The 18,472-nt window shown below is 45.7% G+C and overlaps 1 protein-coding gene across 1 annotated transcript in view; it reads left to right on the top strand.

Annotated features, from left to right (window-relative positions):
* Positions 1-18,472, top strand: part of LOC146035884 (uncharacterized) — a 98,798-nt gene that overhangs the window by 17,812 nt on the left and 62,514 nt on the right. Inside the window, exons 8-18 of the mRNA XM_083159578.1 lie at positions 2,463-2,510; positions 3,603-3,722; positions 8,966-9,043; positions 10,323-10,397; positions 12,501-12,578; positions 12,949-13,023; positions 13,406-13,468; positions 14,249-14,320; positions 15,735-15,809; positions 16,773-16,835; positions 17,380-17,493. Coding sequence (XP_083015704.1) covers positions 2,463-2,510; positions 3,603-3,722; positions 8,966-9,043; positions 10,323-10,397; positions 12,501-12,578; positions 12,949-13,023; positions 13,406-13,468; positions 14,249-14,320; positions 15,735-15,809; positions 16,773-16,835; positions 17,380-17,493 — 861 coding nt within the window. The remainder of the gene's footprint in view (positions 1-2,462; positions 2,511-3,602; positions 3,723-8,965; positions 9,044-10,322; positions 10,398-12,500; positions 12,579-12,948; positions 13,024-13,405; positions 13,469-14,248; positions 14,321-15,734; positions 15,810-16,772; positions 16,836-17,379; positions 17,494-18,472) is intronic.

The following is an 18,472-nucleotide window of genomic DNA, read 5'->3' as shown; positions in this document are numbered from 1 at the left end:
CCTGCACCCGTGTCACAGCCTCATTACCATGAGAACGCCTATGAAATACTGGGCGTTCCCATATGGTAATGAGCCAGCCCTACGCCCCTCTCCACCCCCCGCCCGCTGTCCTGGGTGTGTTATCCCGGCGATCAGAATGTTCGCTGTGGGTGCACACACCATGCGTCTGCACATGTGCAGAAACACATCTGCACATGTGCAGACTCTCACCATCGGTGCGAACGAATATGAATAACCACCTTTATGTATATGACAAAGGCTGTACCTACAATAAGTACCTCATATCTTTCATGACTTATCATTGCATTACATCAACTAACGTGCAAATGTTCTCTATTGGGATTGTATTTCTGGATGTGAATCCCATAGGGGATGAGAAGTACCAGGGGTTAAAGTGTGTATGGGGTGAAAGGGTGGGGTAACCAATAGGCTGATTAGGCTGCAGCCTGGAATTCTGGGTCTGGGGGGTGCAGTGCCAGCAAAATATATTGCGCTGGGATGGGAGGGCTTCCTGGTGCCGAGCAAGGTCTCTCGGGAAGAGGAGATCCTGTGAGAGCTGTGACTGGTTCCTCCACCGAGGCTGTGATTGATGCTACTGCCGCTATGGGAGGGCGCAAACATATAGTTTGCAGGAGGGCGCCGGACACCCTAGCACCGGCCCTGTAATTGGTTTTCATATCCTGAACACTTATGCAGTTTTCAGGTTTTGCCCATGTTACAGCTGTTCTGCTGATGTCTCAGTGGGATCAGTAGTCCATGTATCCGCACACAACCATTGTTCATACTGTAGCACATGCTGAGTAGTACCATGCTGGCAATGACTTTGTTCTCAGGCAGTTAGTAGAAAATGAGATGCATATGGATGACTAGTGGTCAGGATGCAGACGCTGGCATCCCGGTGTTGGAATCCCAACAGGGTCAGATAAGTATACTTACCCTCCCCTGCTCCACCCTAACTTCTAGCAGCTTAACCCTCCCCTCCTGCAGCCTTACCCTAGCCCTCCCTTAGTGCCTGATCCTAACTCCAACCCCTGCGCCGCCCCCCCCCCCCCTCCGCAGCCTAACCGTAACCTTCCCCACAGCCTAACCCAAAGTCCCCCACTAGTGACCGATTAGGATGCCGGCTGTTGGTATTCCAGCATTGGCATCCTGTCCCTTTCGAAGATCTGACGCCGGTCTTCAGAAGACATTATACTGAACGCCGGCATCCTGACCTCCGGAATGTTACCTGCATCCCATTTAGTGGTCTTAAAGTATAATCCACATGTGCCATACTTACTTATTTTTAAATTGTCCTCTCCAAGGGAAGCCCGCAGAGGACAAGCAGGTCGCTTTGGTTGAGACAGGGCCGGAGCACTCATGTCATTTAGCCCTGCTCTTTTCCGCTAAAGTACATAATTGAATACGGGATGGGGCCTAAATGATGGCAATTAATATAGAATCACAGCACTAGGCTCTGCCCCCTCCACATGAACCGTAGATTGCTGTTACTGATGTCCCCATTCTTCACTTGGAACTGGGCAGAATGTGGGAGGGGTGCCCTCCTTACAAAGGGTGCTGGGGATTACCCTCAAATGGTGAGTCCCCACAGGATCCATCACAGTAGACCAGTATGACATGATATCAGGTAACTTATTCTGCATGTGAATGCCCAGTTACCACCCAGTTACACCCTCTTAGCTACCAGTGATGATACAGCCGAGATGTACAAGACTCTACATTGTGGAAAGTTGCTTAAAGTTGCATATAGTAGGCTGAAGAACATATTGTGCTAAACATCACAGGCTACACCCTTGTGACTTACATATTGGCAGGATACACACAGCTTCAGTGCGTACCCAGCTTTAACTGTTCTTCTACAAATCAGTATCTCCTTATCAAAATCTCTATGGAGGGGAAACAAATATTGGCTACCAGACACAGGGCCATATGTATTAAGCTTCAAAAGGTGATAAACAACCAACCAATCAGCTCCTACCTGCCATGCTACAGGCTGGGTTTGAAAAATGGCAAATAGGAACTGATTGGTTGTTTGTTTATCACTCTCCACTTTATCACTTTTTGAAGCTTGATACATCTGGCCCACAGACAGGGTCAGCCTGTGTGCAGTGTGACAGCTCTCAGTATACTATGTGACAGCAGAGGATAGAGGAAGATGTCACAGGGTTGACAGAGGTCAGAGAGCCATTCCTGTGCCTCTCTGCTCTGTTTCGTGGTTACCATGACAGTCCAAAACATTCATGCACTTAAAAAAAAAACAAAAAACAAGATATTTCTGCCTTAAATATATTTGTGAATGTTGCACATCATATTTGTACAGGAAATGTGTCTGGTTTAGCAATTATATGTACTGTAACTATTTTTTGTAATAAATTAGTTAATTAAAATATACAGGCTAATAAATATAAAATTTTTGCTTCGTTATAAAATGCTGACAAAACTTGTTGTGTTTTTTTTTATAGGTATGAAACATCAAATAAACAAACAACATCCCAAACATCACCACTCAGGTTAGTGTAAGCCATCCTGCAGTTCTGGCGCTCTGCAATGGCAGTATGGGTGGATGAGGGGTGTCGTTTACCCATGACCTGTGACTCTTGTCATGCCCCCGTGAGGCCTGATCATGCCCATTTTCAGGGGTGCCGGACGGGATCCCGACAGTCATTTACCCGACGTCGGGATCCCGTCTGTTAAAACAATGACAGACTGGTTCTCGACGGCCACCGGCTATTCTCCATTGTGGGGGTCCACGATCCCCATAGAGGGAGAATAGAATAGGTGCAAGCGTAGCGAGCCACCGTGCCTGCAAGGGGCTTTGTTGCACTCTCCATGCTGTCTGAGTCCGGCCAGTCGGGATCCCGACATTGGGCTAATGACTGCCGGGATCCCGACTGTCGGAACCCTATACCACACCCCATTTTCAGTGCCAAAGTAAAGCCAATCAGCTCCTAACTGTCACTTTATTGGCTTTCCTGGAAATATGTCAGTAAGGAGCTCATTGGCTGGATGTTTATCTCTCTTTATCACCCTCACGTTTATCTCTTTTTAAGGCTTAATACATCTGCCCCATTATTCCCAACAGCCAACATTAATATCCCTAACAGCCAATATTATGACATTTCTATAATCGGGTCTAGAATGAATACATTTGCCCCTATAAGTTCAGGCCTATGCGGACTATAGACAGTCCTGGACCTGATGACAGTGAACACCATTAATCATTTTACAGCTCCAGTTGTATAGTATAGTATAGGATTGTTTTGTGATAACAGCAGTAGACTGATTACTTTGTTATGCTGCCGCCTCACCATTACGTTGGTAGCGGGCCCTCCGACCCGTCCGGCGGCTTTGCCGGGAGTCAAGTACAGGGGAATTCTCGCGAGAGATCTGTAGTTCTCGCAAGATTCCTCTTAATCAACAGCAGCCGGAGACTGTCAGTCCTATTTAGCGGCAGCCACCGGAGCGTGGGACGGCTGCAGCAGGACAATTTGTAAGGAAATTTTTTACATATGGCCCCTGGAGGATTTTTTTCCCCATACAAACGGCCCTTGGCACAAAAAAGGTTCCCCACCCCATCTTTAGGTAATAGATTATTTTTCCAGAACAAGCGACAGAAGCTCCAGCCCCAAACTGACCTCTTACTCCACGAGCAACACCTCAGAGACCAGAAGCTCGGCAGTTATACCTGAGCCCGGAAAGATCACACTCATCACTGGTGAATGGTAAGCCTTTGTACTAACAGGGATACGCTTATAACTTATACGCTAATTTTATTATAAGCAGTGCTATTTTTGTAGGAAAATAGGTTCAGGAACTGTGGGCGGGGCAGATGTGGGCGGTGATGTGGATGGAGCTACTAAAGGGGCGGGGCATCAATTGTTGTGGCTGTGAGAGGAGAGGGTTCGTTCGGCTGTCAGAGGGAAGGGAGGTTAGGTAGGCTGCAGGGGGGTGTTCGGTTAGATTTTGCAGCACATCCAGCCTCTTCTCCCACTATTGCCAGCAGCAAAGAATTCCTTATGTACAAATAGTCAGAGCTACTAAAATTTGACCAATTCCCCTGATACTATGCCGCACACCATAATGCCCCTGCACAATATGCTGCACACTGTAATGCCCGACACATTATGCCACACACCGCCATTTCTCTGAAACATGATGCAGCACACCACAATGCCTATGATACTATGCTGCACACTGTAATGCCCCTGATACATTATGCTACACATTGCAATGCCCCTCACACCTAATACATACCTCCCAACTTTTGGAGAAAGGAAAAATGTATATGTACAAATTTTTTGGGGCGCAGTTTTGTCGCTGTGAGGGCATGGCCAGTGCTGTGTGAACTGCTGGCCATGCCTTCAGACCCCCTGCCTGCCTGATTAGACGCATGCACATGCATGTGTCTAATTCCCGCAGGACCGTCCCAAAAAATGGGATGTCACACAAAAATCGATACACACTGACTATGCCACACCACGTTGCCCCCCAAAGTCGGTTGCCAAGGGTTGTTAATGTCCGTTACCAAGGGGTTAATATGCATTGCCAGGGGTTCTTGCTCATTGCCAAGGGGGGGGGGGGGTTAATGTCCGCTGCCAGGGGTTCTTGCTCGTTGCCAGGGGGGGGGGGGGAGTTAATGTCCATTGCCAGGGGTTCTTGCTCATTGCCAAGGGGTTAATATGCATTGCCAGGGGTTCTTGCTCGTTGCCAAGGGAGGGTTAATGTCCATTGCCAGGGGTTCTTGCTCGTTGCCAAGGGGAGGGGGGGGAGTTAATGTCCATTGCCAGGGGTTCTTGCTCATTGCCAAGGGGTTAATATGCATTGCCAGGGGTTATTGGTTGTTGCCAAGGGGTTTATATTTGTTGCCAGGGGTTAATGCTCAGTGCCAAAGGGGGTTAATGTCCGTTGCCAGGGGTTCTTGCTCGTTGCTAAGGGGGGGGGGGGGTGTTAATGTCATTGCCAGGGGTTCTTGCTCATTGCCAAGGGGGGGGGGGGGTTAATGTCCATTGCCAGGGGTTCTTGCTCATTGCCAAGGGGTTAATATGCGTTGCCAGGGCTTATTGGATGTTGCCAAGGGGTTAATCATTTTTGCCAGGGGTTAATGCTCGTTGCCAAGGGGGGTTAATTTCCGTTGCCAGGGGTTTTAGCTCGTTGCCAAGGGGTTAATATGTGCCCGGCCACCCACCCATCAGTTGCTGCTGCTGCCCCTGCCTTACCCTGCACACAATGAGACAGACGCTAGAAGTCATTTTTCACTTTCAGCGTCTGACAGGAAGCACAGCTCTGCAGCGTTACCAGGAAGTCGCAGAGCTGTGCTTCCTGTCAGACGCTAGAGGTGAACTATGACTTCTAGCGTCTGTCTCACTGTGTGCAGGGGATACCAGGGGCAGCTGACGGGCGGGTGGCCGGACACGCAGCGGCACATCAGTGGGGCAGGCCGCGGAGGTCCCGGAACGCCGTTCCTGATGACGTTATTTTGCAAAAGAGCTTCAGGAACGGCGTTCCGGGGCGTTCCGGCACAAAAATAGCCCTGATTATAAGCCTTGCACAATTTCACATTATAGACATATGGGGTGAGATTTAATAGGATGAGAGATTCAGAAAGTGAGAGATTTGGTGAGAAATCTCCAGGTTTTTTTTTAAAGCGGCAATCATTTACACTGCAAAATCAAACTGGTTTTGCATTGTAAATGATTGCCGCTTTAAAAAAAAATGGAGATTTCTTACCAAATCTCTTTTATTTTCTGAATCTCTCATCCTATTAAATCTCACCCATCATGTCATAGCCTTGCATACAGATACATTTAAGATATGTAAATAAATCTCAAGTAAAATATATTGTGACTAAGCACTACTGTTAATAAAAAGGTAAAAAAAGGTGTTTGCGCTTGACCCACAAGTACTTAGTAATGGAGTCCTGAAAGAACAGACATCCAACAGCTTTTTATATTGAATTTTTCTGAAACTGTAACCTTAGTCCAACATTTTCCCCATATGGTAGAACATGGTAGTGCTAGGCCCCATAGGAAAATATAGGGGCGGGCCCACTGACCACCTGCCACATCTGCATACTGTATGTGGCTTGAGTCAGGTCCCCGCTTACTTGTGGCGCATGCCGCAAAGTACTAGACCTGTACTGCGCATGTGCACTAACAGTCTGCGACAGCGGAGGGAGTAAAGTAAAAAATTGCCACAGATTAACAGACTGATACTGTTTGAGGTTGGGGATGGAGTGGCCACGTCTACTCTTTCTCAAAAGGGAGATGTGTTGTTTTGAAATTCAATTTACAAGGCAAAAGTTGTTTTTGCCTTGTTAGTGATTGCTGCTTTAAAAAAATGGGCATGAATTCCCGATCACCCTGCACCTCATGGCACAAGCTATCGCGTGTTGCTCAAAATCGGGTGCTGGATGAGTGACTAACAGTCGAAATCCCAACTTACATGGGCTATGTTCCCTAGTGGAAGTCTACAACCCCAATAGAGGGAAAATAGAACAAGGCTCAGGCTCCTGACATTCGGGATTCTGATGTTAGAGAAACGAACTTCAGAATCACCAGTGCCAGATCAACCAGGGAGCAACAGGGGTGGTCCCTGCGGTGGATGGGAACTAGTAGCGGTATTAGCATCGTGGGAAGTGACTGCTGAATGTAAAACCATATTTTTAAAAAACTGACCGGCCGTTTATTGGCTGAGAGAATTCTCTCAGCCAATCAGATGGGAGGCCGCTGATTGGCTGAGAGAATTCTCTCAGCCAATAAACGGCCAGCCAGTCTTTTAAAAATACACTTGCACATTCAGCAAATGCTTCCCGCCCCGCAAATACCGCTACTACTGTAGTTCCCATCCGTCGCAGGGACCCCACTGCCTCCCTAGCGCTGCACGGACCGCACTGCAGCGCTGCCCGGATCCTCACTGCCTGGACATAACGCTGCCCAGGTATCACGTGCCTCTGTCCCTGACTGGGGGGTGGCACAATTTTGTAGTCCAGGGCCCCCACAGAACTTAATTCGGCCCTGGGAATCCAAACTGCTGGTAATTTATACCATACCTCTCAAATCACCCTTCTGCGGAGGCCTCTTTTGGCCAGACATGGTACTGCAGTTTATTTCTAAACAGAAGTTTTCTATACAGAAACTATAAGCCAGTGGGGATACGGTCATTGAGTCACCAGCACGATGGTCGACACCATTAGGTCGAAATGCAGGAAGGTCTTCATGACTTAAGGTCAACATGGGTTAGGTCGCCAGGGTCATTAGGTTGACATGGGTAAGGTCGAAAGGGTCATTAGGTCGACATGTTTTTTTTTGCTGTCTTTTGAGCCAAAATGTGCCGACAGGCGGTATTCCATGCCCTACATCCACTAGGGCGTGGTGGGAGAATAAATAGTGTGCCCAAAGCATGTTGAGCGGATGCGGTGCTACGTTTTAGTGTTTATGTTGGCATTCCGGTAAAAAAACAAACTCAACCTTACCCGTGTCGACCTAATAACCCTGTCGACCTAAAGTCATGTCTACCTTCCTGCATGTCGAACTTAACTTATGTCGACCTAATGGTGTCGACCTAATGCTTGTCTACCATAATGCTGGTGACCTAATGATCCATACCCAGCCAGTAAGCATTGTAATTAGTATGATTTTTATTATTATTATTATTATTATTATTATTATTATTTCTAAAGTAACAGTATATTATACAGCTCTTTGTAGATAATGTTTATTCATTCACATCAACCGCAGTCCTTAATGCTAGTGTTCCTCATCCGCAGTCCTCAATGCTAGTGTTCCTCAACCGCAGTCCTCAATGCTAGTGTTCCTCAACCACAGTCCTCAATGCTAGTGTTCCTCAACGGCAGTCCTCAATGCTAGTGTTCCTCAACCGCAGTCCTCAATTCTAGTGTTCCTCAACCGCAGTCCTCAATGCTAGTGTTCCTCAACCGCAGTCCTCAATGCTAGTGTTCCTCATCCGCAGTCCTCAATGCTAGTGTTCCTCAACCCCAGTCCTCAATGCTAGTGTTCCTCATCCGCAGTCCTCAATTCTAGTGTTCCTCAACCGCAGTCCTCAATGCTAGTGTTCCTCAACCGCAGTCCTCAATGCTAGTGTTCCTCCACCACAGTCCTCAATGCTAGTGTTCCTCAACCGCAGTCCTCAATGCTAGTGTTCCTCAACCACAGTCCTCAATGCTAGTGTTCCTCAACCGCAGTCCTCAATGCTAGTGTTCCTCAACCGCAGTCCTCAATGCTAGTGTTCCTTAACCGCAGTCTTCAATGCTAGTGTTCCTCAACCGCAGTCCTCAATGCTAGTGTTCCTCATCCGCAGTCCTCAATGCTAGTGTTCCTCAACCGCAGTCCTCAATGCTAGTGTTCCTCAACCGTAGTCCTCAATGCTAGTGTTCCTCAACCGCAGTCCTCAAGGCATACCAACAGTCCCGGTTTTATGGCTATCCCTGCTTATACACAGATGGTATAATCAAGCTGAGGTACAAATGAAGTCCCCTGTGACAAAGCCTGTATAGCCTTAATACCAGTACTTTTGGGGTGCCTTGGGGACCATGGTTGAGGAGCACTGGTGTATATGACTATCCTCACTAGAGACAATTTAGGGGCAGATTCATTAATCTCAGTCAAGTGAAAAAGTGGCTGGTACCTAACTGTCAAGTTACCACCCATGTTTGAAAACTGACAGTTAGGAGATGATGAATCTGTTTCTGAATGATGAAATCTATAGAGAACAGCCAAAGGAAAGTAGAAGAACATACAAACTCCACACATGAGAAGCTTGCATCCTTGTCAGAATGGAACATAACCTCCTGTGCTGAAACACACGACAATACCATAACAATGACATAATCCATGCCTCATATGTCTATATACAGTAGTTGCTAAAGATCTACCAAGCGCTATCATTGAGGTCATAGGTAATATACAAAACAGCTTATCAATTAACACAGTGTATTTTTTAATCATAGTGATAACAAAGAGACACCCAAGCCTGCAGCAGAGAAAGAGACATCAACCACAAGAACAGTAACTACAAAGACAGAAAGGTAATAGATGTAATCACATGCATTCTTACACATCAGCTCTCTGCATAACATGCTGATGCTACAGCGGTGAAGGAAGAGGGTACACAACTGTCTTGTCACCGAAATTTCTGGAAGACAGTAAACAGTACATATGAAAATAAACAATTTCAAATAATCCATTCAAGTAACAAAGTGCCTGATTGGTCGCTATATGGTGTGGTGTATGTTTTGCACAGGGATGTAATGTAAAGGCAGCGAAACCCCGTACGGCCAAGAAGCCGTACCGTACACATAAGTTTACAGTGGTTGGGATGGCCACAGCCGTGGCCGTCCCGTGTGAATGGACACAATCCTGTCCATTATTTTATTTTTTTTATAAACTTTTTTATTAAGACATTGCTTTTCGAAGTGATTTACATGTTACATTTACAAGTTATACATAGGTTGTAGAAATAGTACAATTAAAACGTGTATCATTAACATTTTATATCCAGTCATCGTACATATCAGAAGAACAGTAAATACATTTTAATGACTCGTGTGTTGAGACATTAGTTCAGGGGAACAGGAGGGTCCTAGGCAGCCAGTCTAGTAAGGTACCATGTTGTCGACTGTAGACTATCGTGTATCATTTGTCTTGTATTGAGTGGGAGAGTAGGTATATAGGAATCCCATAGTTGGAAAAATTTCCCCACAGGTTTCCCTCTGTCTACTATTGCCTCTACCCAATCTTCCTGTCCATTATTAACTATACGGCGCAGCTTTTGTCCGTGTGGAGTTTCGACGCCCGGCATCAGCCGGATTGTGTGAAACCGCCCTTAAGCTGTGTACATACGGTGCAATTTTAGCACATATCGCTGGCAATATGGTCACTGAGCGACCATATTGCCAGTGAGTTGTATGTGCCGTGGGCGATAAACTGCCGGGTACGCGCTCCTGTGTTCAGCCCCTAATGGTCGCTGGTCGCAGGAGCATGCTTTAGGCACCGCTTTAAGCTCCGTACACACGGAGCAATATATTGTGTCCCGTTTTCATCAGCGACCAGAGATGGTGAAAGTAAAAGAAAGAGTTAAAACATCAATGGCCCAAAATGTTTATTTAAACCATTGTGCATTGTACATTATGTGATGTTCATGTTGTACTTTATCATATGGTAATGTGTCCAAGACTATTTATAGCAGTTATCAATACTTGTAACTGGTTTTACCTGTATATCTATCCCACCCATCATTGTCATTCTTGTGCACGGTAGCATGAGCGGTACAGCCAGTAATACCACGCTGTTTGTTATCTCTGGCAGGGTGGGGACAACAGAGAAAAAGAGTGACACTCTCCCAAACTCGCTAGCGTCCTACCTGTATGATGATGCCATCAGGTAATCTACCCAGCCTGCTACAAATCCTTGTACCAGGGCCCTGTCATGCACCACGTGAGCCTAGGGCTGAAAATGTGCAATGGCTTATACTGAGAAGGGGGTGAGCAGTGGGGGTGTGGCTAGAGCCACATGGGCGTGTTCACCATTTGAGGCCCCCATACACTAGCGTGAGGTATCGCATGCAATGACCCGGCAGCTCCCAGGGTTAAACAGTCACTAGGTCTACCACAGGAAAGTCGACAGGCCTTAGTTCGACACACTCAAAAGGTCGACATGGCTTTAGGTAGACAGGGTCATTAGGTCGACACAAGCATTAGGTGGGAAGGTTGACATGGGGTTTTTCACTTTCTTTTCAGCCGACATGTGCCGATAGGGTGTGGAGGAAGAATATATAGTGTGCCCGACGCATGGTGAGCGGACTCAGTGCACTGTTACGGTGTCCATGTCGACTGTGATATCATACCGGACAAAAAAATTAAAACCCCATGTCGACCCTCCCAATTTTAACCTAATGCTTGTGTCGACATAATGACCCTCTCAACCTTTGACTGACGACCTCCAGTGGTCGACCTGATGCAAGTCTACCTACGTGTGGTTGACCCAATGAACCACACTCCTGCCAGGCTGCTAGATCGCATAGGATACACCGTATCGGGTCATTTTTGTCGACCTATCCATTGTTGACCAAATGCTTGTTTTGACCTTCTGACCCTGTCGACCTATTTCAGGTGTCAACCTTCATAGTATCCACCTAACGACCGTATTCTGTAATGCACATAGAAATAGACATAGACATTTCTGCAGGAGAAAAGTGTCACCGTACAGGAAAAGGTCCAGATGACACATGAGTGACAAGTTCAGGAAAATCCTGATCATTATTTAATCCTTTGAGTGCCAAATATGGCAAAAAATAAAAATGCCAGCGTTGAAGTCGAGGAATATGACTCACTTTAGTTATTGAAGGCAAATGCTCTGAAGTCAATGAACTGAACACACGCATCGAACCCAAATCGCATTCGATTTGGGTACACACGCATCGATTTACTTTCAGTTTGATCTCGATTCGTTTTGCTTTTGATTTCCCCAACTCAGCCCCCTTTTTCATTTGGCCTTGGCTTTCCATTCGATTTCACATTCGATTTGCACTTTTGCATTCAATATCGAAATCGATATTGATTTTGATTTGCATTCAAGGCACAGTACACATTCGATTTACTGGATCGAATTCAATATTCCCTTGCCTGCACAGTTAATTTTCCTTTTCGATATAGAGAAAATGGGAGCACGCATCAAATCAGGGCCCTTATTTTGGTTCATTTGCAAAGGCAAATTCCTTCTCAAATGGGCAATACCATGTGCACTGCAGGTGGGGCAGATGTAACTTGTGCAAAGAGAGTTAGATTTGGGTGAGTTATTTTGTTTCTGTGCAGGGAAAATACTGACTGCTTTATTTTTACACTGCAATATAGATCTAACTTTGAAGAAAGACCCCACCCAAATCTAACTCTCTCTGCACAAGTTACATCCGCCTCCCCCTCCCCCTGCAGTGCACATGGTTTTGTCCATTTGAGAAGGAATTTGCCTTTGCGAAATTGCGCATGAACCAGAATAAGGGCCCAAACGCGGATCGAAAGCGTCTTAAAAACCGTTCAATTGGATTTTGATTCGATTTGGCTTCTATAAGCAAAATCGAATTGAAAGCCTGTCAAAATCGAAACATGTACACCCCTTTGTTTAGATATTGCGCCTCGCTGTAAGCGACGCTGGCATTTTTTGTGGATACTGTATTTTGCACAGCTCTCACAGCAACGTTGGCATTGATAGGGTTAAGACATACTGTATGTTGACAGAACATGCTCAGTAAGCTCTCCGTCACATGCACAGAAGATACCAGGAAGTATTGCACACAGAATTCTGAATGCTGGGGACCTGGTCGCTCTGATCACCTCATCTCTGGTTTCCCTCTGCAGCGTAACCAGCACAGACTCCATGTGTAAAACAAAACATTTTTGTCTTGAAAAGGGACATGGTTGGGGGTTTATAGCATATTCTCAGTTTTCTTACCAATAGACAAAGCAGGTGACACAATCTATTTCATCATAGTGGTAACAAAGAGACACCCAAACCTGCAGCAGAGAAAGCAACATCAACCACAAGAACAGTAACTACAAGGACAGAAAGGTAATTGATGTACTCACGTGCATTCGTACACATAGAGCATTCACACAATGGAAACGGTCACGTGCATCAGCTCGTCCTGCCACGAAATCAGTGTAACAAATTACATTTGCGCCGAATGTCTGCATCTGTAATAAGGGACACTGAAGTGGTCAGATTACACGAGTCATCTTGGTTCTGACTCAATAGAGTAAATTTACTAAAATGGGGGTCCTATTGAAGATGGGATGTTGCCCCTAGCAACCAATCAAATTCTACTAAATCTATATATTTTCTTTTTACCTGTTTACCTGTACACCTACCTCTCCCAGCGTTCCGTTATTAGCATGAGCGGTACAGCCAGTAATACAACGCTGTTTATTCTCTCTGGCAGGGTGGGGACGACAGAGAAAAAGAGTGACACTCTCCCAAACTCGCTAGCGTCCTACCTGTATGATGACGCCAGCAGGTAATCTACTCAGCCTGTTGTAACATCCATGTATCCGTCATTATACATATATGTGCTATGCTGTAAAAGCAAAATGTTGATGTTACATCATGCAATGTATATTCAATATTGTGTATGTTCTTCCACATTGACTGATTTCATAGTAGAGATGTACCAACAGGTAGGGAAGTTACCCATAGCAACCAAATCCGCTTCTAGCTGTCACTGTATACAATATACTTGATAAAAGACAGCTAAAAGCTGATTGGTTCCCAGCGGCAACTCTCTATCTGTGTGGGGTCCTGAGGACCGAGTTTGTGAACCCCTGCATTAAGAGAAGAGCGGTACCGGCGATAGGATCTTTGACACTTTATTACAATTATGTTTATTTTGCCATTTACAGGTTTGAAACAAATTGGCAAGCCAATCAGTCCCCGCAGCCGGCATCTCAGGCATCGCCTCCCCGGTTTGTATTGAACTGCTCAGTGCTCACCCTTTACTTATTACAGTCATTTAATCTTAACAGAACGGGCAATTGGGACGATTCAGAGCTGTTCGTACAGGTCCGAATTAGGCCCCGCCTCTTATGGTGGGGGTGTGCGCATGGGCATAGTCACTCATATGAATGTGCGAACCCCCAGAGCGAGCCCCTTTGAGTTATTCACTCGCCGAGGTGTTCGCAAAATGAGTGACAGGCAGGGGGGCGGTCGCTGAGATCCATCCAGCATTCCATGGGCAGACCCTAACAAATTCAAGCATGGCTCTGCCGGCTTGGGGCAGGCGGATGACATCACATGATGCAGCCATACAGTATGCAAAGTAAGTCCTGTCTCACTTTTCATATCGAAAAGAGGAAAAATCATTAGATCGTGAGTAACCATCGAATGATTTTTCCTCTGTGCTGCCCCATACGAGCGGATGTGTAAGCGTACACAGCCACTGGCATCATAGCACGGGGGCTCGGAGCTGTAACCCTAGTCCAGACAGTTGCCCCAATAAAGCCTTGTGCTAACCATAAACCTACTGTAGTTCACGCCCTAAAAGGGTCCATGCGACAGAGGCTTGTACCCTTGTCAGATGGTAACATAACCCCCTGTGTTGCTGACCACTGCGCCACCACAATGACATACTCCAGCCTCCATGTGTCTATGTGATTGCTATAAATGTAAAGCGCGATCTATGAAGAGAGAAGTTCTACACTGTACAAAGCAGATTATCAACTGACACAATCTATTCATAATCCTAGTGATAACAAGGAGACATCCAAACCTGCAGCAGACAAGGAAACAACAAGAACAGGAGCTACAAGGACAGAAAGGTAATAGATGGACTGGCATGCATCCCGTACACACTAGATGACCCGCACAGTGGGTGAACGATAGTGTGCATACTGGACACTGAACAATGTCATCAGCAATATCGTCCAGTGACATCACCCGTAGCCGCTGAACATGCAGGTCATTGGCTACGTAGCCAAAATTGACCTGCATGTTCCAAGGACAGGGGCAAGGAAGGGTGTAATGAAGGCATTGTTATTGATATTGAGTGTACACATTACACATTTCTTAAACGATATTGCTTAGATATGGGCCCTTCTGAACGATATCCTTTAAAATCATGTAGTGTGTATGGGGGTTTACACCTAGGATCTCTGCATAACATGATGATGCTGTCAGGGGGAAGGAAGACGGTACCCCATACAGTACTTGCCAGCTTTTAAAGTCTCCAAAAGACGCTGCTGGCCACATTGGCGAACTGGACCAGGTTAATACATCATAAAGACCTGATGTCATTTGCATCATTAATATGCGCTTTGTGACCTTGATTTTGCCCCCATCCTGCCCACTTTCCGGGTAAATGGTCCTGATGCGGGTGATCTGCCTGCTTTTCTGGGGCTGCGGGAGACTACCTGAGAAATGTTGAGTCTTCCACAACTTCTGAATAGTATGAAATACACAACTGTCATAGCCTTTTACAGCAGACATTACACTGTTCGTGTGTTACCAAAGTTACTGCATTACTGGTTCTTGTCACATCATGTGACAACACACAAGCACTAAGACCAGGTACACACCGCGTCAATATTTGCCCGATTTGTCGTTTCTGGACAAATAAGAATACTATATGGGGTAGTATGTATGCCTGATTTGTGTGCTGCCGCTGTTAGAGATGTCTACTGGTCGGCCTTTCTGTAGGGTGAACCAGAAGACATCACTAACAATGCCATGCTGCCGAATGCATGTGCAGATGCTGGGTGCGAGCGGGTACAGCGAACTGCCAGTGCAGGCAGCCATGTGGGCACCATTACATCCACTATGCGAATTTTGCAGCGTTGTGTGTGGCCCAGAATAAGGTCCTAACTGCCATGAACATTTAAAATATAACATTTATTGGTTATAACTAAAATGCCAAAATATATAAAACAAAGGTGATGAAAAAATATGACAATATATTATAAAATAATATGCAAAATGTGTAACTGTTAAGTTGGCCGCAAATCTGGTTGTGAAAAGAAAGTTAAAACATCCATGGCAAAATGTTTCCTTCCACCACTGCGCATAGGCTTTTTGTGATATCCACATTGAACGTTATCATTTGGTCCAAAAAATATTCTTTCTAGCATTTGTCAATACTTGTAACTAGTCTTACCTGTAGGCCTACCTCTCCCAGGGTTCCGTCATTAGCATGAGCGGTACAGCCAGTAATATCACACTGTTTGTTCTCTCTGGCAGGGTGGGGACAACAGAGAAAAAGAGTGACAGTCTCCCAAACTCGCTAGCGTCCTACCTGTATGATGATGCCAACAGGTAATCTACTCATCGCCTCCTATGAAATCCATACAGTCGTCTTTACACCTGTGCTCCTGTGCTGTCTCAATAGAGCAAATGCTGATTTTACATCATACTGTACATTATGGGGTATATTCAATAGGAATTTTGACAGACTCTGCAGTTTTATTCCCTATTCAATTAAAGGAGAGAAAATGAGATGCTTTGTTTTCTAGAAAAATCCTTGAGTCAATTTCCACGCACCCCCAGAAAAAGTCTGTCTTTCCCCAAAGTCATTATTTTTATAAAAAATGAGTAGGGCACCCCCGCAGACCCCCCACCACCCCCACCCCCAATGACCAATTAAGCAAGAGGAAATTAATACTCTCCTTCCGAAGACCTGTCTTGGGTATAGATTTGGGGATTATTCTATTCTTTTCCATTTTATTCTATTCTTTCCATGGCCCAAATCCCTATTCTTTCCATGGTCCAAATCCCTATTCTTTCCATGGTCCAAATCTCTATTCTTTCCATGGTCCAAATCTCTATTCTTTCCATGGTCCAAATCCCTATTCTTTCCATGGTCCAAATCTCTATTCTTTCCATGGTCCAAATCCCTATTTTTTCCATGGTCCAAATCCCTATTCTTTCCATGGTCCAAATCTCTATTCTTTCCATGGTCCAAATCTCTATTCTTTCCATGGTCCAAATCTCTATTCTTTCCATGGTCCAAATCTCTATTCTTACCATGGTCCAAATCCCTATTCTTTTCATGGTCTAAAACATCGATAGTCCCTGTTATATAGGATACACATTACTGTACTAACTGGAAGCTTTGCGCATATCTTTGTATGAGGCACACATGTCGTTGAGACTCATAGACACATTTTGCTTTCCTTGTAGTTTATCGTAACATTTGATCTTATTTACTGAATTTCTGTAGTGAACATTAGTTGGATTCTTGATTTTTCTTTGAAAATATGTTTATTTTGCGACTAACAGGTTTGAAAAGAATTGGCAGGGAAATCCTTCCCAACAGCCGGCATCTCAGGCACCCTCTACCCGGTTGGTATTATACAGCTCAAATTTAAATTCTTTAAATTTTCCCTAATGTAGTGTAATAAAGCGACTTCTGAGGATAAGTTTTAGCTATCATTTTATAGAATAAATTAGAAAAATTATAACTAGAATCTGCCCCAAGTCCTCGCCGCCTCCCACGCGTCCGAGTCCCTATCGCCCGAGTGTTAGTACACTCTGTGTAATATATATATACATGTTAGTACACTGTAGAATATGGAGGCATGTTAGTGCACTCTAGAATATATATACATGTTAGTACACTCTGTAGAATATATATACATGTTAGTACACTCTGTAGAATATATATACATGTTAGTACACTCTGTAGAATATATATATACATGTTAGTACACTCTGTAGAATATATATACATGTTAGTACACTCTGTAGAATATATATACATATTAGTACACTCTGTAGAATATGGAGGCATGTTAGCGCACTCTGTTGCATGCATTTGTTTTTTTTAACATCACTTATTCCTTTTGTCAGGAGCATAGTGTACAAATATTATCATTTTTATTTTCAGAGTTGCAGTCCGTCCCGAGAGCCCTAAAATGACGTCTTGGAGTGCTGGTGCTGAGACCAAAAGCTCTTCTGTCAAACCAGAGCCTGCGAAGATCACAGTCCTTAGAGAAGAAAGGTATTGTATTGATGGATATATATAATGAGAGTTTTATATGACCAATAAGTGTTATATAATAGAGCACAGTGGCCAGGGCCGGTGCAAGGCACTGGAGCGCCCCAGGCGAGTCGGGGTGGGGCCGCCCCGGTGCCGGGGGAGGGGGGGGGTACCTGTCCTGCGGCGCTGTCCGGTGCCGGGGGAGGAGGGTACCTGTCCTGCGGCGCTGTCCGGTGCCGGGGGAGGGTGGTACCTGTCCTGCGGCGCTGTCCGGTGCCGGGGGAGGAGGGTACCTGTCCTGCGGCGCTGTCCGGTGCCGGGGGAGGGTGGTACCTGTCCTGCGGCGCTGTGTATTTAAAGCTGGCGGCGGAGGCAGCGGGGGTCCCTGCAGTCCATTAGAAATAACGAGCGCTATCCGCCGGGCTATGCGGAAGCGCTTCTGTTGTGAAAACACTGGCAGCACGCTGATTGGCTGAGATCAGCGTGCGCCGTGCTGCCAGTGTTTTCACCACAGAAGCGCTTCCGCATAGCCCGGCGTTATTTCTAATGGACTGCAGAGACCCCCGCTGCCTCCGCCGCCAGCTTTAAATACACATCGCTGCAGGACAGGTACCCGGGCGGCAGGGGGGGGGGGGGCAAAATGCCGCCCTCCAGTGGCCGGCGCCATAGGCAAATGCCTAGATTTGCCTAGTGGTGGCGCCGGCCCTGACAGTGGCATATTTTTGGATTCACCTAATTATCTCTCAATCCTAATATTTTTTTGCATATAATAGGTCAGATGTATTAAGCCTTAACAAGAGATAACTGCAAGGGTGATAAGGAGAGATAAACGTCCAGCCAATCACCTGCCAACTGCCATGTTGCAGGCTGTGTTTAAAAAAAAGTCAGTAAGGAGCTGATTGGCTGCACGTTTATCTTTCCTTATCACACTTGAATTTATCTCTTGTTAAGGCTTAATACATCTGACCCAATGTACCCTCCAAAACCTTACTTAACATCA

Source organism: Crinia signifera, chromosome 9 (assembly GCF_055691185.1).
Source record: "Crinia signifera chromosome 9, ASM5569118v1, whole genome shotgun sequence".
Classification (NCBI taxonomy): Eukaryota; Metazoa; Chordata; class Amphibia; order Anura; family Myobatrachidae; genus Crinia; species Crinia signifera.
Note: the sequence above shows the minus strand (reverse complement) of the source record. Positions and strands in the feature narration are given on the sequence as shown.